The sequence below is a fragment of the Alternaria ventricosa genome (genome assembly GCF_023758065.1).
Source record: "Alternaria ventricosa strain BMP 2768 chromosome Unknown scaffold_14, whole genome shotgun sequence".
Classification (NCBI taxonomy): domain Eukaryota; kingdom Fungi; phylum Ascomycota; class Dothideomycetes; order Pleosporales; family Pleosporaceae; genus Alternaria; species Alternaria ventricosa.
The window spans coordinates 954862-974170 of NW_026055694.1; the positions used below are offsets into that span (position 1 = coordinate 954862).

Genomic DNA, 19309 nt, shown 5'->3' on the forward strand with positions numbered 1-19309 from the left:
TAGTCGACCACTGCAACCCGCGCCGCCCGGGATTCTTACCAGGGCTGGGCCATCAGGCGCGGAGAAGGCTGCAAGTGCCTGCGCTCGTTCCCAGCCGCGCCCGCTGCTTTCTGGAGAGGAATGGATACGTCACCGCCGCGCTCATGATGGACAGGATTTAATGGGATGGTACTGGAGAAATTCAACGGCCACCTGCAAAGACATCTGCACGCTCTACCGTCCCAGCTGGCTTCCCGGCAACGTGGGCGCAGGCTGCGGGGTCTGACAGCCCACGAGCCGGGCGTTCGCATTCGCTCTACGGCTCTTCGGGCGGCTAGCCGGCTATCCACCGACCTGGTACGCCCTGCATTATCATCTCTGCTATGTAATTCCACAACACAACTACTTCTCCACGCTCTTCGCTGGCCGAACCATGCACCCATGCCAGTCCTTGCCCTCTCCTCCCCACGGCATCCGATCCCACTCAAGCGTCTTCACCAGCGCAAACCCCCTCCTCTCGTACACAGGCCTCCCGGTCATCGTGGAATCCAAATACGTGACCAGCCCCTCCTCATCCGCCTTCTGCATCCCCCAGTCCAGCATCATCTTCGCAGCTCCGCGACCCTGATGATCCGGATGCGTAGCCAGTGAATTCAGCATAAAGTACGGCGTCGACGTGCCCATGATGGAAGCCTGAGCGGCTCGTAGAGGACCGAGCAATGAGCCCAGAGCTTCGAGACGCAATTCTGGTGGGAGAAAGCCGGGAGTGTCATCTGCTTTCTCCACCGGAATGGAAGGTGCTTCGTTCTTCTCATCCCCTTTGGTCACTGAGACCTTGTGCATGCTCCATACTGACACCGCGATCGTGCGTCCGCCGTTATCAGGTGGGTCGTCAGAACTAGGCTCGAGATCTGTGTCTACAACTTTCCAGTGCCACGCGTTTGGCTTGTTGATCTCGCGCTTGCGGCCCTCAGCCACACCGCGTATGGATGTTTCGCTGATGGGGCCGGTGTGTAGGAGGTCGTGCGTCGGACCATAGTAGGCGAGTGCGCGCACGCGTGTCCATGACAAAGTATCGTCAGTGGTCATTGGATGCAGTTGGAGTGGCATGGTCGTGATGTGTAGGTATCCAGCAGTATAACTGTTACCGGCTGAGTACAGACACAAAGATTTCACGGAGGATGCGACACGCTCTACAAGTACTGAAGGTTATCCTATCACTACCTGGACGTCACAACGGATGACTCAGACTATTGATACAGCTGAAGGCGTCCAGTAACATACAGTCTCACCACAGCACAGTGCAGGAACCCAACTATCGCGATGACGTAGATACGCACCTACCTTCCCAATCGAGAAGCAGTGCTGAGATGAGAGACGAGTTGAAAGCACTCAAAGGCCAATATATCTACGTAGGATCACATATGCACGTCATCTCGAACATGTAGGAAAGAGGCACCGTTGAACCCTTCCAGGGTGCAAGCGCAGTTGGGTGGGGCAGGAACGTAACCTTGACCCCGCCATCGTAGCTACCTACCTATGTAGGTAGGCACAGCAACGTTGAACTCATGACGAGCTCACCATAATCACTTGATCAGATCGCAGCTTACCTCCAAGCTCTCTAGTAGAATTCAATCGATACTGACCAAACATCAGGTTCCGGGCCGGTTGTTCTTCCCATCGACATCTTTGAATGCGACGATTTAACCGCCACCGTTCTACCTAGTGTCCAGCATCTGCATGCACAACAAAGATTGTTCATCCTTCGAGCACGCATGTGCACCAAGCGACACCTAATATACGCACGAATTCCGCTTGTTCTACCCTTTAGAAGATTTCAGACCCGCTTGGAACCGGAGACTTTGCCAAAGAAAGCCGCAGACATGTAAGATATATAAAGCTGCAGACGCTACAATCCACACTTCGAATGTCTGATACGAATACCAATCGCCGCCCAATGACCCTGCAAGTAGTATCGAAGATTTTACGACATCTACCTGTATGGTTTATCCAGGTGCTTCACCTCGCTGCATTTCTTCTGGTTTCACCGCAGACGAGGTTGTGATCACAGTCGAATCGAACAGGTCCATCCGACCCGTCCGAAGAATGCGGCATGTCAATGATCCTTACGACTAACATATGCATGCATGTGCTGGCTCGATGATTCATATAAAATGGAGTAGACTGTGCCGTATTCATGCATGAGGGTAAACTCTTTGTTCACTCTTCTTTGCGTCATTACTCCCTTCCTTTTCTCTATATAAAATCATCTGCTCTTCCTCTTTACCTATATCTACCATTCCTACCACACAAAACCTCGTCCGCACCCAATAGTTCAAGTTTGCCCTTACGCATCTTCTCCTCCTCCTCGAGATCCTCATCCTACACACAGTTCGACCATGCGTCTACCCACCCTCCCACTCCTCTCCCTCATCGCCCTGCCAATGATCGCCAACGGTCTGCCCACCAACCAAGGCACAGCCGCGCAGCAGGCGGATGCCATAGCAGGCATCTTTCCCAACACCTTTAGCGTTCATTATCTTTATGCCAACGGCGGATGTTCGCCAAACTTTGGTGGACCTGTCACAAGAGTCAAGATATATGATGGATATAGATGTCGGTTCTTTCGGTACGTTGTCACTTACTCTACTACTCTATCATCACAAGACACAAAGCCCATTCCTTCCAGATTGTATGCTAATCTATTGCTTAACAGCGAGGACAACTGCAAAGGACGCATTGGTGGGGTTGAAGGGTTGCCGTCTCCAGGAGGAGATCTTTATCAACCTGCGAGATCGGCAACATGTTGGCATGGGTAGTTTGGATGTTCTGGGGCTGGGCTATGGCATGGGATTCAATCCCACTAGTGATGAAACACAGAGTAGTCTTCATGGCAGTTCAACGAAATCAAAAAGAGGTCTTAAGCGCAAAAGAGCGCAAAAGAGATCACAAGCCGATGTATGAACACTTGAGAATTAAGTTGTCTAGGCTGTCGCTCGCTGCAGCAATTCGGATCAGGCTCGTCGCATTATTGTTCGTACTCCACGATAACAGCAAGCACGTACTAGACAAATGTAGAGCCTCTGTTTTCTCGTTACCTTCGCGTCTCCGCGCTTATGTTTCACGTACCAACTCCACAACCGGACCACATCCACACCGCGCCCCAAACTTCCATACTTACATCTCAAACCAGTCCGAGCACATCCTCAATACAGCGCACGCCCATCCACCATTCCGGAGATACCACATGCGATTCATGACTGAAATCCATACTTTCCCTCCTCCTTCCTATTCAGGCACACAAACGCCCAACACATCAACCATCTGCCGACGAAAAGAAACGACAAACCTATCAAATGAGCAGAGCCCTCTTCTTACTTCTTCACACATCAAGCCACATTCCCCATCTGGAATCAACACTTCACCTCCAAACTACCCTTTCGGGAACGTATTCGAAAACATACTTTGGTACGCGCTTTGGTACCGCAGCACTGCGCTGGCAAGACCGGGCGGTCCATGATCTGACCCCGAAAAACCAAACTCAAAACCCAAAACAAATTTAAATGTTTGCAAGCTCCAAACTCTCGTAGGTGGGACGCCTGAACTACATTCTATGGTTGTAATGCTGTATTGCCTAATCGGGGCTGTTTTGTGTCGGAGTAAGTTTGATGGTACTTGCAACGTCTGGAAGGGTCTTCAGCCTTGTCTTAGTGCGGAGGCGAGTAATTCTCCTCAAGCCTTCTGGAATCTATGGGGTGTGGAATATTTCCTGTTACGGTAGTTTGATTGTTTGGTTGTTTGGTAGGGCGCGTGGGGAGTGAGGTACTTGGGATTAGGAGATGGGTCCAAGGTTTGGAGTGTTTGCGCGGGATGGGAGGGAGGTGGAGGTCTCTGGGAGTAGAACAGAATGCAGGGTGCGCAGTGTCCATCATTTGCCTGTTCTGTATGCTGGAAGGCCCTGGACGTGGATGCGCGACTTGGATATTGCTAGTCCTCTGTACTCGTGGGAAAGCCTGACATGACTTGTATACGCTGTTGTCAATCCAAATGCTTCTTACTCTTCATTCAGCATTCGTTCACGTCGCGTGACATCTTCGACCCAGACTCCTCGCCAGCCCCTTTTGCTTTTTCGGCGACGTGTCCAGTCGCCCGCCGTCATCCACACCTTTCCAAGCTTCCTCCATTCTTTCCCATCTCGGCATCTATGACTGCCTCGCTACCAAACTCCTCCAACCCTTTAACCAAACTCTTCTTGCTTCCAGACCCGGCTGTTCGATCCAAGACTGTCTTCTTCTGGTTCGTGGATCTTTTCCCGATAGCGGGATCTACTATCATCGATGGTTTTCTTGTTTCCTTTCCTCTTGCGGTAGATTTTGACCGTTGGATGGGCGGTGGCTAGGCGGGATGGGGGATGGGTGGGGAGAGGGTACCACGGGCCGGAGTCTGGCAGCCGTTGACTGGAATCGATGGTTTTGCTGGGGGTTTCCTGTTTGGGAAGTGTGCGGGAGGCGCTGACTTTGGGAGCTGTATGTGCGGTAGTTGTTAGATTGAGCGATACGAGGTTTACTACCGGAGATGGAGTCGAGCTCTGAAGGCGTATATGATGGTCGCCTCGCACACGAATTGTCGGCGTGTGCTTGTTACTCAGGATGCGGCAGCTGCTTGATGACTCCAGGGCTGTGTTCCGTGGGGTGCCGAAGCAGGATGCGCGAGCCTCGTGGTGTTGCGAGCCATTAGGAAGCGAAGGTAGCTACGCGTCCACCGTCGCAGCAACATAGCTAGACAGCTAGGTAGATTTCGCTAAAGAACATGGAGATGCGGAGTGACAGCTGCATGCCAGATCTTCCATACATCCAGGTGCTCAGCCTCGAACGCCATCGCACTCGTACACAATCTCACCCGCCCTACCCAAACATCACCAATAGAACATGACCACTTTCCCCGATGCCACGAAAGCAGTAACACGCATGGGAAACAAGTAAACCCGATTTCCCAAACCAGCGCACAGCCATGTGCCGCGGTATCCATGTTAGCCCGGCAATGACGTAGCGACTGCGCGGATGCTTGCGCAAATCCCGCCAGGAACATCGCTATTGCATCACCGCGACCCACGTCTCAACCCTTCCTCTCAGTCCTTTCACGAAACAACATTTTTGCTTGCAACTCCTCTCTATAACACATCGAGAAAATATCGAGAACCGGACAAACACCTCAATTGACATTACAAGACTTCCTTCATCATGGATGTAAGTGGAAAGCTGCTGCTGCGAGAAGGGTTGATGGGTGTTTGCGTAATGGACGAAGACTGATGATGAGGACTAGGTCTACTACTTCTACTCCTACGGCACTGCCGCATGGCTGGGTAAGCTCTATATCCTTCCACGAGGACACCGTGCAGCTTGCTAATACAAACACAGCGACCCAAGCCGCGCCTCTGATCGCGTCCCCAACCATGATAGTAGCATTGTTGTCCCCCGAAGTCCGCGAAGCTTCCAGTACGTATACACGAAAGACCGGGAAATATGTTATACAACGAGGTGCTAACGAGGATGACCAGCTCTCGAAGTCTACTTCTCCCGTACCCTTGGTCTCTCGCTCATCGCCCTGGGTATTCTGACTGTCCTGCTCACGGGGTCTGTTCCATTGTCTAGTCGACTCTCTGAAGGTACTTTCCCCTCTTCATTTCCCTTCCATCTGCACATGGAACTAACACCCCACAGGCGCAACCACCAACGAAGAAGACCCGAAAGCGCCCTACGCCCTTCCCACACTCACCGTAACCGCCATGTTCCACTCCGCCCTCGCCTTCTACGGCTACGCCATGTGGACACGCACCGGCGTCATGGCCTTCAGTTTGGGCACACTAGGTTCCGGTTTCCTGGCCATCGTGGCCCTGTGGTGCATCCTGTTTGCGAGCAGCAACGGCAGGATTAGCAGGAAGACTGGCGCGGATAAGAGGACGTCTGGTTTCCCGTTCAAGAACGCTGAGGCGGAGAAGAAGAAGGGTAGGTAGATGCTTACTATCTATCTATGGAGCCTTTGATGGCCTCGAGGAGTCATAAGGCATGCTACGGGTGGGCGGACGGGGAATGGAAGGCATGTCTGCAACGGCGAATAGGCATACGATGGGAGTTATGCAGGAGCAAGGCATGGAAAACTGGCATTGGGAAATTGTCAGACACGGATGAAGTGAATCAAGCTGTATACTATGGAAGCATTGAATGAATTGGTATCTTTAAACCTTGAATATACCCAAAGACCCGTGAACACCCAGGTTTCTATCCCATAATAATACACAAGTACTATCGAAAACAAGAGGGCATAGCGCCGACATCTCCCTCAACACCAGAGCTTCGCACTTGTCCGCCGCCTCGTCGCAGCCGCGCACTATCATATCAACACTGCCACTCACCCATGAGCATAACGCCTCCTGGCCGGGCCCTTGTAATTCAACCGCTCCTCCACCGCAAGACAGCGGTCACGCCAATGAACGGCCTCCGCATCCAACCACGCAGCACGATCCACCAGACCTAGATATTCCAGCGAAGCCTGCGACATAGGAACTTGACCCAGGCGCAGCGCCTCCAACCTACGATGATGTATACGCTGCTGCAACTGCAGAGCCATATCCCTCTCCGCGGGATCCAGATATTCCAGTCCAAGCTACGGAACGGGTACCTGAGGCTGGGGCTCTTCGATAGGTTGGATATGCGCGGGAGGCGGTCTAGGCTGAACCGCTTCCTCCTACGGAACGGAAACCTGAGGCTGCGGCTCTTCGATAGGTTGGATATGCGCGGGAGGCGGTCTAGGCTGAACCGCTTCCTCCTTAATCCGCGGTTGTTGCTGTGTGTCGTCGCGCCACCATGGCAATTTCCCTTCTCTGGGTAGGATGGGCAGGGCCTTCGCGGGCTGGATGTCGTTTTCAACGGATTGCCAGCCTTCCATGTCGTCGGGCATGCCTTGATCGACGCGGCGCCGTCGCTCGGTTGCGGCTTGTGCTTCCATGTAGTTCTCAAAGAGAAGTTCTTTGGCTTGCCATTCTTCCTGGCGGGTGTGTTCGAGCTCCTCGGCTTCGGCGCGTAGTTGCTCGCCTTCTTGCGTTGCCCAGAGGAGTTGGCGGCGCAGGAGTTGGAAGAGTTCGGGGGCGGGTCGCTGGAGCTCTTCGGGTGTGAATTCGATGTCCGGTGGGAATTGGACGAGGGCTGGGGCGGAGGGGTTGGCGAGGTCTTGCAGGTAGATGACGTTGTTGTGGGCGTAGTCGGCGTCGGGCGCGGGTGCGGGTGCGTTGGACGGAAGGGTCGCGCTGTTCGGGGGGTGCGAGTGTGAGGAAGGAGAGCCCGGTGTTGAGCCTTTGTCGTGGGGCAGCTTCTTGGCTTCGTTGTTGAGGACGAGCTTGAGGCGCTGCTTGTTGTTTGTGGGGTTGGAGGAGTGGTGCTTGGGGACGGGGTCCGAGGGGCGCAGTGCTTCGGTCTCGTGGACGGTTCTCATATGCTTGGCTAACGCGTCGGAGCGGGTGAAGGAACGGTCGCATTCTAGGGGACTTAGTATGACGGATGCTATAGAGATGGGTCTGGCGACTTACCTGGAAGGGTACAATAGAATGGCTTCTCCCTTGTATGTGAGCGCATGTGAGCCCTAAGCGCATAGCCACTAGCATGGGGTATGCCTTTTCTTGTGCAGTCGCTCCACTCGCAACTATACTTCTTCTGCCGTGTACCGATATGATCTTCATGAAGATGTTCGACGAGGTTATCCATGTTCTGCAGGTCACCCGCCGTGCAGCCGTCCCATTTGCAGACAGTAACCTGTTCCTGGCCGTAGTCGTCGTCTTGCGACATGCCCGGGTGGTGATGAGGCGACGCGGGTACAGAGCCATCTGTGTCTTCAGACAGCTCGCCCTCTTCTTCGGGCGCCATGGTATTGATATGGGGCGGTGAAGATGGCGCGCGGATATTCAGGCGTGGTCGCTTGTTGGGGCGCTGGTCGTGGTCAGGAGTGGCTTCGTAGCTGGCATGGCGGCCTCCTTTGATGTCCTCGGGAAAATCGTCGCTGCCGTACTCGGAGAGTTCTGAAGGTGACTCCATGGCGGCGATTGATGTGTATGTGAATGTAGCGGTGGGCGCGTTTGGAGAGCGTGACGATGGCTGTACGGCGCGTTCGACGTCTAGCCCGAGGTGCAGGGACCACCCGTTTAGCTCGATATTTTTGGGCTGCTTCCAAGGTTACTTCCTTCCTCTTTCCTCCTCCTCGTCTTGTTATCACTCAATTGTAATCACACCAGGCTGTACCTTGGTCAGTTGGCTATGCGACGGCGCTCATTCGTCGGGCGAACGTCCATTTGGACGTCTCCATTCTTTACCACGGTAACGAGGCTGGGTGCGATATGACTTTGCTCTACCTCCCTCCAACACCACACAAACGGCTATAGGTAAGTTCTTCTACCGTCTCCTTCATCTCATCTCTATGATGATCTATTCCAGAGTTCTGCAATTCCAAAGAGTCGCTTCACGGTGGCTCAAATGCGGATTAGCTCTACACTACAATTCTTTCTGATTTGCTATTCTTTACACAATCTTAAGCTTGCTATATTACAGCTACAGTGCTAACAAGCTTCAGACTAGATTTTCGCTATCTATGCGAACAGCAATGCTGACTGCGACTCGTGGTACCTTCCTCCAATCGGAGGGAACTTCTTCAGCATCTCGTCCAGCGCCTTCATGTCCTCGTCGTTGAGCTTCGCCGGCTTCATATTCTCCTCGATCCTCTCCGATGTCGTTGCACCAGGGATTGGGATGATAGTAGGCATACCCTTGGCACCGCTCTGCGCAAGAACCCAGCCGATGGCAATCTGAGCTGGTGTGGCTCCCTTGGCCTTCGCCATGTCCTCGACTGCGTGGAGCAACTTGATATTCTCATCGAATACGTCGGGCTGGAATCTGGGCATGTGCTGGAGCATAGAGTCGGGCTCGATGTCGCTGTACTTCTTGTACTTGCCAGTCTGTAATACATTAGCGTAAGTCGTTGGGCGAGAAGAGATGCGCTTACCAAGAATCCACGTCCGAGAGGAGAGTACGCGATGATAGGGATACCAAGCTCTGCGCACGTCGCCGCGACACCGTTCTCCAGTATGTCGGTCACCCAGAGCGAGAACTCAACCTCGACGGCGGAGATGGGGTGCACAGCATGCGCCTTGCGGATAGACTGCGCGCCGACCTCTGACAGGCTGATGCCTCCGAGCTTGCCTTCTTTGACATACTCTGCGATGTAGCCAACAGTGTCTGCGATGGGTGTCTTGGGGTCGACTCTGGCGCATTCGAACAGATCGAGGCTCTTCTTGCCATCCAGCACCTTCAAGCACTCGTCGATGCTGCGCCTGACATTCTCGCGACTGCCATCGGGCGCCATCTCACCCTTCTTGAGACCACCTTTGATAGACAAAACAACCTTCTCTGCGTCGCCGGGGTACTTGGTGAAGTACTCGTTGAGTAGATGTAGAGAGTTGCGCTCCGGTGATCCATAGAGCTCGCCGCCGTTCCAGTTGTTCGCGCCGAGTGAAAGTGCTGTGCGCATGGCCTCGTAGCTCTGTTCGGCTGGTGGTGGGTTCTTGCGCCATGTCAGGCCTGTGATGTATTAGCGAAGCGATTGCGAGGTAGGTAACGATGCATACCCATGAGGCCGTAGCCAACTGGGCCTACAGTCTTTCCGACAAGTTCAGGCATTCTCGGTGCTTCTTTGATGTTTCGAGACTGGTAGTGGGGTAGATAGAAATCCGGCAAATTTATCACTCTAGTACCTCAATGGATTGTGTCGCTGTTGGTATCGTGTATTGTCCTGTCTATCGTTCTTCCACCGAGTCTTTATATCGCGTCGGCAGTCCTCTCGGGCCCGAAGTCATTTTTATGTAACTGGATGTTGATGACGCGGGCTCCACATTCTACCTGCATCTGCCGGGTCCATTGAGATCTTAACTCCGGCCGGCCAATCAGGCCCGGGTGTGGCGGAAGAAGATGGACTTTACCATGATAGCTCCAGCGGACTGTTTGCGCGATATGTGCGACTTGGGAGAATTTGAGGATGCAAAGGAGGGTGGGTTGGTAAGCTGGGGTAGTGAGATGGCATCGGGACGGAAGGTGGATGGCTGCGAGGTACTTGTGGTGGGTACATGAATAGCAGCGCGAAGAACGCCTATGAGATTCATGGTAGCTTCTAGTAAGGCAGTTACAGACATGATATTGCATGAACTTTTGGAACGAATCTTGAATGCTTTCAGGTATCCCCACAAAAAAAGCCAGCTTCCTCGCATCACACATCCTCCTCTAGAACGCTATACAATAACACAAATACAATACAAAGCCAACCAACCCACGACCCCATCCCTCCAACATACATACGACTCCCAGTATTCTCACTTCATCTTCTTCCCCTCCACCCCCGTCCTCTCAACCCCATCCAAATCCCTCAACACCTCCCTAACCGGCCACACAAACCCCTCCTCCACCGTCCCCGTCTTCCCCTCCTCAATCGTAACAAGATACTCCACAAGCGCCATACCCACATACGCGCCAATCGCCGTAAAAATATGCCACCACCCATGCAATTCGAACAAGAAACCCCAGGGCAGTCCAATCCATCTCTTGAAGACTGTGACGTAGTAACACGCGTGGAAATCAATGTTCCACAAGAAGTATCCGAAGAGGCCAGTGGAGATACCAAACGTAGCCATCCTCCCAAGTTTTTTACGCGCTTCTTCGGACGTGATTTGCACTTTAATAAGCGCGCGCGTGTACTTACTCACCAGGAAGATCATAACCGCAAACGCAATCTCATGCAGGATTATCTCATCGGCCCAGACGTGGTACACGGATACTGGAATCAGACTTCCTAGGATATACGCCGTGTACTTCCTCCTCTCATTCACCGTAGCTTTGAAACACAGCAGCTGGTGCAAGATGGCGCCGACGGCCAGGAACATGGATAGGTCGTCGCCCATTTGCGAATGGTATTTTAGCGTTGCGTGGAACCACGCAGAGAGGAGGCCGACAGAAATCAGGCCCCAGTAGGGGAAGGCGAGGGTGGAGATGAGGCCACCGGTTGGTTTGGGGGCGACGCGGCGGAGGCCGTGGAGGCCGTAGATTACTGGTGGGAGAGTGAGTTTGGGGCTGGGGATGGATGGGGGATGGGGATGGGGATGGGCGGACCGTAGGTGATGTTTGTGAGGGTGTTTATGAATTCGCCGATGTAGGGTGTTATCATGTAGTCCTACAAGAACATCAATCTCAATTAAAGCCTTTCAACTTCTTCTTTATTGCGTACTTCTTCACAGAAGCTACCTCAAGTCAGCCAAGCCCAATTTGATACGGAGGTACCTTATGCAAACTCACTTGTGATTCGACGTCTTCGGCTCCCACGCCCCGACAATGTACTCATTCGGGCTGGGGTATTCCCATCGCCACTGCATTTTTAATTGCGAAGGCTACGCGTCGGAAGATTGATTCGACGTGTTGAGGTGAGGTGACGTTGTTGTTTCCAAGGTTTTGTAGTTTCTATTTGCAGCAGGAGGGTTCGCGCTTTGACCCCTGATCGCGGTTCCACTTTGCACGCTACGAAGAGACTATACGAAGACGCGTGGAAAAGCAAAGTGACGAAGACTCAAGTAATAGTGGTTCTTTGAGAACGGAAATTGAGATTCCAGGCTGCTACTCGTGTACGAAATTCGTTCACAGGGTTCCACAGTACCGCCTAGGCGTAGACAATCAATTGTACAGAAAACAAAGTAATATTGCACCTACGGGTGCAACATACGCGCAAATTTGAAATAAGAACAGAGAAGTACTGTTAAGAATGCTAAGAGTCCATCATATGTCTTACAGATTTACTTAGGTAGTCTTAGATTTCTGCAAATCCTGCGGGTAAATAGAGGAACAGAATAACCAGTCTTCTCCGCACACGCGTACACAGCTAGTAACGCGTTGATAGAATCAAAAGAGATCTCTTCAAGTACTTTAAGCCCGCGTTAGGCCTTGCAGAGTTACTTCTTGAAGATATTGTGCAACAAGTCTGCGTAAGCCAAAAAAAAAGCACATCTTGCCCACATGCATAGCAGGCTCTTCCTAAAGCTCCAGAGATGTTCCTCTGAGCCTTAGGAATGCGTGCTGAGTTTGCTGGGCGCGCTGGGGCCGCAGGAAGTGCAAAAACATGGGTCTTACCGCGACTCGAACGCGGGGCCTCTCGCAAGCTATGCTTGGGTTTGCGAGCGTCGTAAGACGCTTCCCCTAAGCGAGAATCATACCACTAGACCATAAGACCGGTTAAGGCAACTGCTGTGAAGCTGTTGTTCTTGTTGATGGAAAGAGAGCAAAAAAAAGCGTATATGTAGGACAACACCAAAAACGGATTTTTCGAACAATCGGCATGTTCTGGAACCCCAAACGCAATGCCAGGTCGTTTGTAGTATGGGCCTTGTGCTTCCCACCAAATTTTGTGGGGTTCTGACCGGTGGAAGTTTGGAATTGATGGCACTGATGGTTGACGTGGCCGAACTTAGCCGCTGGCTTGGGCGGACCAGGGGCGGCAGATAGCTGCTCGAACACCAAAACTTAGCAGTGGTATTCGAGACTCCTGCGCAACCACGTAGCGATACGGGCGTGAAGCATTGTTGGTATAATAGGTATTAGTGAAGGATCTGGTGAAGTTGGAGTGTAGGGAGCCAGACTCAGCGCGAACATGTCCTTCCGATACGCTGTTCGTAAAATTCGCAATTCTTTGTTCGTACGGAGCACTTGGGCACAGCCAGTATCTACTCGAAACAGAGACAAGATCTGGAGTTTGATTGCAACAGTCTCTTATGAGCGACAGCGCGTCTGCGCAGTACATAGTCGAAATCCAAAAATGGATGACGCAGTCCATCTCCAGCATTACGCCTTCGCACGGCTCGCACGTCTTCTCATGTGTGCGCCACACTTTCGGGAAGTATATTTTACATCAGCCTGCATACTGAAATATTGAGGTCAGAACGGGCTGGAATAGACGCAGTAATAGTAGGTGTTGTATGCAGCAAGAAGGCCAAACGTTATGGCGACCATTTTCTCAGATCTTCTCCCCGACTCGCGATTGCTGCAAAAAAAAATCACGGCAACGATGCTCGTAGTGTCAAAATTTGTTGTCAAATCGCATTCAAAGCCTTTCTTTATTTACGCGTATAATGCGGATTGGCTAAGTGTATGAATTTCCAAGTCAAACCTGCAATCACGGCGCTGTGATCGAAGCAAGATTTGTATGGGTAACATAGCGAATGGCCTGACTTTCTGAGTCGTCCCGCTTCAACATTCCCATGTTGTGAGGATCCTGGTCGACGCGCAGGGCGACGCAATAGGTTAGCCCAAACACGAACATCTGAAGCACATGTGCAAGAAAGCCCGATCATCGATGAGCAAGTCCGATGTTCGTCATGACTCCGATCGTGAGAACGCATCTTGGACCTGCGCCGATATCAGATGCGCTTAGGCATGCGACAAACCAGTGGCGTCACCAGTATCGCTTCCCACAGAACATCTCCTTTGTCGCAAATCATCTCAACCATCCCAATTCGATGCGACTGCGATACGTCGCCGTTGATAGCATCGCGATGGCAAGGTAAAAGTCGGAGAGCCAGCGTTGCCAAGCAGAGCAACGATCGCGCTTCGTCGTACGTTCTGACCACCCTCAAGCGCATTCCTGCCCAATCACCCACAACAACAATCGGAAGCACCACCTGCTCAGGAAACATCTCCAGTCACATGTAACATCGCGCATCGAAGCAACCACCTTAGTCGGATTCCGGCAGTCTGCAGAAAGAGCCGCCGGTTCGGTTAAGATGCCACTGACGACATCCACACATGCACAACGCGGGTGAGGCGATCTCCACAACTCTCCGGGCCTGAGCGCGTCCTTCTCCACCTCCAGCCTAACCCCAGAATCGTTTTTCCACAAATCACACGAGCTCCGACACTGACTCGATCTCGTTTCTCTCCGATGGTCAAGACGGCAGGCTTCTCGGCATGCGGCCGCTATACTTGGGTCGGTAAATCCATTTTAACCATTTTACCTGGCTGTCCAGGGCTATGACCAACGAGTATGGAGTCTCCATGCGGAGCAAGGACTCGAGTGGAGACGGCTGCTTCAAGCGATATGATTGTCACGTTGAGCACAGCGGCGTGTAGTGCCGACTTTCTCGACCTTTATATTCGACCCTCCCCACGTCTGTGGATCGACAGGTCGAACGACTGTCATCTCTGCATCAATCCAAGGCTCTGGACAGGTCCCGGTCAAGATGTTCGAAAGATTTCCTAAGATTTACAATGTCTACTTCTTGGCAATTGTTGCCACGATGGGTGGCATGCTCTTCGGGTTTGATATTTCTTCGATGAGTGCCATCATTCCGAGTGACCAATATCTGTAAGTTGCAGTGACGTCAAACATCTCACTTACTGATCCCTAACAACGAACAGCACCTACTTCGATAACCCAACCGGTGTCGTTCAGGGAGCTATTGGCGCGGCCCTTGCTGCGGGATCAGTGGTTGGCAGTGCTATTGCTGGTCCTATCTCCGACAAGTTTGGTCGTCGCGATGCCCTCATGTTCGCCTGTCTTTGGTGGCTAGTCGGAACTGCGCTGCAGGTTGCTACAACTGGTCGCGGCATGCTTATCGCCGGTCGTGTATTGAACGGAGTCACTGTCGGTATCACTTCGTCTCAGGTTCCTGTCTACCTCGCCGAAATTTCCAAGCACTCGCAGCGTGGTGCTATCATTATTATCCAACAGCTGGCTATTGAGTGGGGTATTCTTATCATGTAAGTACGTTGAACACACGAAATAAGCCCAAGCCAACAGATCGCAGGTACTTCATCGGTTACGGATGTACTTTCATTCCCGGCGAGTCAGCTTCATTCCGTACGGCGTGGGGAATTCAATTCGTCCCCTGCGTCATGTTCATGATCGGTCTCCCATTCCTCCCAGAGTCTCCACGATGGCTTGCAAAGGTCGACCGTACAGAAGAAGCAATCCACATCCTGGCCTCCATCCAAGCCGATGGCAACATCGAGGATCCCTATGTCATCGCCGAATACGAGGAGATCGTAACTGCTCTCACTGCAGAACGTTTAGCTCCCCAAGGATGGCGAAAGTTTGTCTACAACGGCATGTGGAAACGAACTCTTGCCGGTTTCTCCGTTCAGGCCTGGCAGCAGCTTTCGGGTGCTAATGTATGTTGAACGTAGTCAACATAGTACCGTCGTACTAACAATTCCCAGGTCATGACTTACTACGTCGTATACATCTTCGCCATGGCTGGTCTCGAAGGCAACACCAAGCTTATCTCCTCCGGTGTGCAATACGCTTTGTTCATCGTCTTCTCGTCCATCATGTTCTTCTTCGTCGACAAGATCGGCCGGCGAACACTTCTGGTTTGGGGAGCCATTGCTATGGGCATATGCCATCTGGTCGTAGCTGGAATGCTCGGCGGGTTCTACACATATGTCCCTGGGGGTGTTGGTGGCGACGCGAATGTTGTCATGAGTGTCACCGGATCGCCGGCGTACACCGTTATCGCGTTCTCGTATCTTTTGATTATCGTAAGTACTTCTACGAGCTGAACATGAACCACACTAATTCCGCGTCTTTAGTTCTACGCTCTTACCCTTGCACCCATCTGCTGGGTATACGCAGCTGAGGTCTGGTCACTAGAAACCCGAGCTTCTGGAATGGGTATCGCAGCTATTGGCAACTGGCTTTTCAATTTCGCTATTGGACTGTTCATCCCGCCCGCGTTCGTCAACATTAGATGGGGACTTTTCCTCGTTTTCGGAATTCTCTGCCTTATGGCCGCCGTCCAGTTCTTCTTCACCTACCCTGAGGTAAGGAAATTCGAAATTCCTAAGATGGCTCCGACTAACTCTTCAACCAGACTTGTGGTAAGACTCTTGAGGAGGTTGAGTTCCTGTTTAGCAAAGAAGGCCCACACGCTTGGAAAACCAAGAAGGGCAGTGACAATCTCGCGCGCGACCTCGAAAACGTTGCTGCTGCGCAAGCCAAGGGAGAAGCGCTTGCCACCATCAATAACGTCGCAAAGAAGGAGAAGGGCGAGACTGAGACAACTGAGGCGGTCTAAGTGGGTTGGAATATGAGGCTGTCAGCACACATATCGCCAACAATACTTCTTGTTGAGATGATCGAGATACGTGGACGAACTAATACAACATTATATTACAGATCATTGCTATTTACATCATGCTACTAATTCCAATCCTCCCGCCAAACCCCCACCTTCTTCAAAAAGTCTACCTGCTTCCCCTTCGCAAACTCCATCGCCCAGTAATTCCCATCCCACCTCTCCCACGCGCCCTTCCAGCTCGTATCCAACCACCCCGTCTTCTCAACCGGATACAAAGGCCCCATGCCCGACTTCCGCACTTGATCCATAATAGCAGTTGCAATATCTCCACCCCTGGCTGTTGATGCGCGTGGCTTCACGTTGGCCTTGAAGATCTCTACCTCTCGCTTTTCTTCCAGTTCTTGTTTGTAAGTATTCAGTCTGGTTTGTCGCGCTTCGATTGCAGCGGGGAGGTGGCAGCGCGGTATGAGCGGGGGTCGCTTGATGCGTTCTAAGGGATGAGTCCAATCCGAGATCGAGGAAGGTGAAGTGGACGATGAAGTATCGCTATCAGGCGTGCGACTACCAGAGGTACTAGGTGAGCGCATCGGAAACGGTGCTTGGAGCATGAATGCTTGTTCCGTCTTTCCAATATGAATATCCCGAGCTTTGACGCTCTTCCTCAGTCTAATCACCGCGTCTTCCAAGCGCGTGTTGACGACTTGTTCGCGCTTGTAGTCTCGTTTGAGTGCCTCCCTTACTTGGTCTGCTACTGAGAGCTTCTGTTGGAGGCCCTGGACTTCCCAGTGGGCATGGTCTTTGACTTTTTGGTAGTAGTCTCGGATGTATCGGAATTGCTCTAGTTGTTGCTCGGACATGTTGGCTTCGAATGCGAGGCTGCGTTGTTCGAATTGGGCCTTGTTTTCTTCTAGTTCTTCCTTCCAGGTCTTGGCCTCCATTTCCAACTGGTCGTTCTTGGGGCGAAGTTCTGCAAGTTCTTCTTGCGCCTCGGTGAGGTCTGATTGTAGTTTCTCATTTTCAGGCTGGAGTTGTGACAGCTGTTTTTTCGCTTTGGCGAGCTCCAATTCTACATCATGGCGCTTCTTCTTTTCCTTTTTGTAGAACTGTTCGAATTCGTTTGTACCCGTCGGCATGCCACGTGGACTTGGTAGACCCGGGGTCAGCAATTCCGTCCTCTCGAGTTCCACAGCCGTTTTCAAGCTATCAATCTCGTATTCTTTATCCTTTACCTCACGCTTCAAGTCTACGATCTGCTCCCGCAGCTCTTTAAAGTTCCCATTAAAGTTTTTGATCAGTCTGAGAAACTCACCTCGTAGTTTACCAGTCTCATCATCTTGTGAAAGACTCAGGAATACAGCGTCGAGCTTTTTGGGCTCACATTTCGAGATCATCGGCAAATTCTCTGCCACTTGGTTGACAACTTCACAGAGCGTGCGGATAGACTCCTGGTTGTTCTTTAGCTTCTCGTCCACTTCCCTCAGTGAGTCATCAAACCCCTTGCAGGCAGCAGTCGCATCTTCTGCCTCTGACTTCTTCGCCTCGAGTTCCAGCCGCGTTCGCTCGACCGATGCTCGGAGCTTTTTGTTCTCGGCTTCGACTTTTTCAAGAGGAGGTAATCCAGGTTCGCGTGCATTGCGCGCCGCGATCTTGGCTACGCTCTCGCGAAGTTGGACAGAAAGCTTCTCGTACTCTTGCTTCAGGTTCGTCGCTTCTTCTTTGACGGTTTGCAACTCTTGTAATACGGTTTCACGCTGTCTCGTCGCCTCATCGCGCTCTTGCTCCACCTTTTGACGTTTGATTTCGAGCTCTTGTATCTCTGCAGCTATCTCAGGCGGAACGATGGGTTTGGTATCATTTGGAGTTGTCGCAACACTATCTTTGTTGCTTTCCTTATTGACATGTGGCGAAACGCTTTCAATCTGGTCTTCAGGTGCGGCGGCCTGGCTTTCCACATTCTCGACAAGATCTTCTTGTGACACTGCAGCCGTACAGTCTTGCGTCAAAGGTGATTCCCGCTCTTGTGATACCTGAACATCAGGACTGGGGTCTTCATCGTGATGCTGCTGTGGCTCTTCCTGGGCTAAGAGATCTTCCAAGTCATACGATTGCTCCTGTTCCTGTATGGTTAACTCTTCTTCGGGCTCAGATACTTTCTCTTGTGCTTGCTTTTCTAACTCTTCCTCTCCTAGCTTATTTCCCTCTAGATCCTCCTTCTCTAGCGGCTTTCCTTCCAGCTCCTTCCCTTCCAGGATTGACGGTGCTTCTTCTTCTTCTTCCTCTGCGCTTCTATCTTCTTCCTCTGCGCTTCTATCTTCTTCCACATCGCTATCAAATTGACTAGAGTCGTCATCATCGACGTGTGCCTCGTCGTCATCTGCGTCCTCCTCATCAATGTCAACATCATCATGAACATCATCTACCTCATCATCATCTTCATCTCGCGTGAGCGTACCAGTCCCCAACCGCTGACGACTTTGTGGTCTACTACCAAACCTAGGAGACGAATGCTGCCGCATCGCACTACCCGGCCTCGAAGAAGTTTCTTTCGTCAACGCCGACCTCTTCCCATACTGAGCAAGTTCAATCTTCTCATTCTTCTTCGCTTCGGACGCCCTGGTTGGGGCAGCAAATGATGAAGCATTCGTTCGTGTTACGGGTCTGACTGTACCTTGCTGCTCTTCATCTGAAGGCTTCGGTGATGCAGCTTCGTGGTCAGGGAACGACATTGGTTTGGTCTCGTTCATGATGCGGGGTTCTGTCAGTCAGTCGCGTTCAATCTTGGTACTGTTTCCCTGAGCCGTGTTTACTGGCACGTTTGCGCGATTCATATGATATCGCGATATATATCATTGGTACAAACAAAACTTTTCGTGAGCTACATGAAGGACTGTTCTACATGCTTGTCTCATTGATCGACTGCTCCATTGTCTCGTCTAATGTTTTGCACATCACAGTGTTCCTCCTGTCGTATCAACGTGCCAATGTCTTGATAACGTCGTGAAGGCAGTGATCTCATCTCAGCGACATAGTGAAATTTGACGAGACACTGTTTCGACTTTTCACGGAGGAAAAGTGTACTCTCTTTGTCAACGTTGCTACTGTGAGAATTGCAAGCAATTGGTATCAGCAGGCACGCAACGTACTGGCTGTCGACCTCACAGCTGTGATTGAAGAAACAACCAC

General features: G+C 51.8%; 7 protein-coding genes and 1 non-coding gene across 8 annotated transcripts; 2 read left to right on the forward strand and 6 right to left on the reverse strand.

Annotated features, from left to right (window-relative positions):
• Positions 1 to 381: 381 nt before the first annotated feature.
• Positions 382 to 1089, reverse strand: J4E93_007888 (uncharacterized protein; the record flags this gene model as incomplete). The annotated part of the gene is made up of 1 exon (XM_049345792.1): positions 382 to 1089. One exon carries the CDS (start codon positions 1087 to 1089, stop codon positions 382 to 384), a length of 708 nt encoding a protein of 235 aa, XP_049197319.1.
• Positions 1090 to 5219: 4130 nt separating this feature from the next.
• Positions 5220 to 5992, forward strand: J4E93_007889 (uncharacterized protein; the record flags this gene model as incomplete). Its single annotated transcript, XM_049345793.1, has 5 exons — positions 5220 to 5225; positions 5302 to 5341; positions 5397 to 5474; positions 5537 to 5644; positions 5700 to 5992. 5 exons carry the CDS (start codon positions 5220 to 5222, stop codon positions 5990 to 5992), a joined length of 525 nt encoding a protein of 174 aa, XP_049197320.1.
• Positions 5993 to 6723: 731 nt separating this feature from the next.
• Positions 6724 to 8063, reverse strand: J4E93_007890 (uncharacterized protein; the record flags this gene model as incomplete). Its single annotated transcript, XM_049345794.1, has 2 exons — positions 6724 to 7511; positions 7562 to 8063. 2 exons carry the CDS (start codon positions 8061 to 8063, stop codon positions 6724 to 6726), a joined length of 1290 nt encoding a protein of 429 aa, XP_049197321.1.
• Positions 8064 to 8611: 548 nt separating this feature from the next.
• J4E93_007891 (uncharacterized protein) lies at positions 8612 to 9698 on the reverse strand (the record flags this gene model as incomplete). The annotated part of the gene is made up of 3 exons (XM_049345795.1): positions 8612 to 8977; positions 9025 to 9599; positions 9647 to 9698. The coding sequence occupies 3 exons, from the start codon at positions 9696 to 9698 to the stop codon at positions 8612 to 8614; spliced, it is 993 nt and encodes a 330-aa protein (XP_049197322.1).
• A 686-nt stretch (positions 9699 to 10384) lies between these two features.
• Positions 10385 to 11232, reverse strand: J4E93_007892 (uncharacterized protein; the record flags this gene model as incomplete). Its single annotated transcript, XM_049345796.1, has 2 exons — positions 10385 to 11115; positions 11178 to 11232. 2 exons carry the CDS (start codon positions 11230 to 11232, stop codon positions 10385 to 10387), a joined length of 786 nt encoding a protein of 261 aa, XP_049197323.1.
• A 944-nt stretch (positions 11233 to 12176) lies between these two features.
• On the reverse strand, positions 12177 to 12285 carry J4E93_007893. The gene has a single exon. It is a non-coding gene; the product is annotated as a tRNA-Pro (tRNA).
• A 2059-nt stretch (positions 12286 to 14344) lies between these two features.
• Positions 14345 to 16123, forward strand: J4E93_007894 (uncharacterized protein; the record flags this gene model as incomplete). The annotated part of the gene is made up of 6 exons (XM_049345797.1): positions 14345 to 14412; positions 14466 to 14807; positions 14855 to 15218; positions 15267 to 15587; positions 15639 to 15869; positions 15920 to 16123. The coding sequence occupies 6 exons, from the start codon at positions 14345 to 14347 to the stop codon at positions 16121 to 16123; spliced, it is 1530 nt and encodes a 509-aa protein (XP_049197324.1).
• A 125-nt stretch (positions 16124 to 16248) lies between these two features.
• Positions 16249 to 18870, reverse strand: J4E93_007895 (uncharacterized protein; the record flags this gene model as incomplete). The annotated part of the gene is made up of 1 exon (XM_049345798.1): positions 16249 to 18870. One exon carries the CDS (start codon positions 18868 to 18870, stop codon positions 16249 to 16251), a length of 2622 nt encoding a protein of 873 aa, XP_049197325.1.
• Positions 18871 to 19309: the final 439 nt, after the last annotated feature.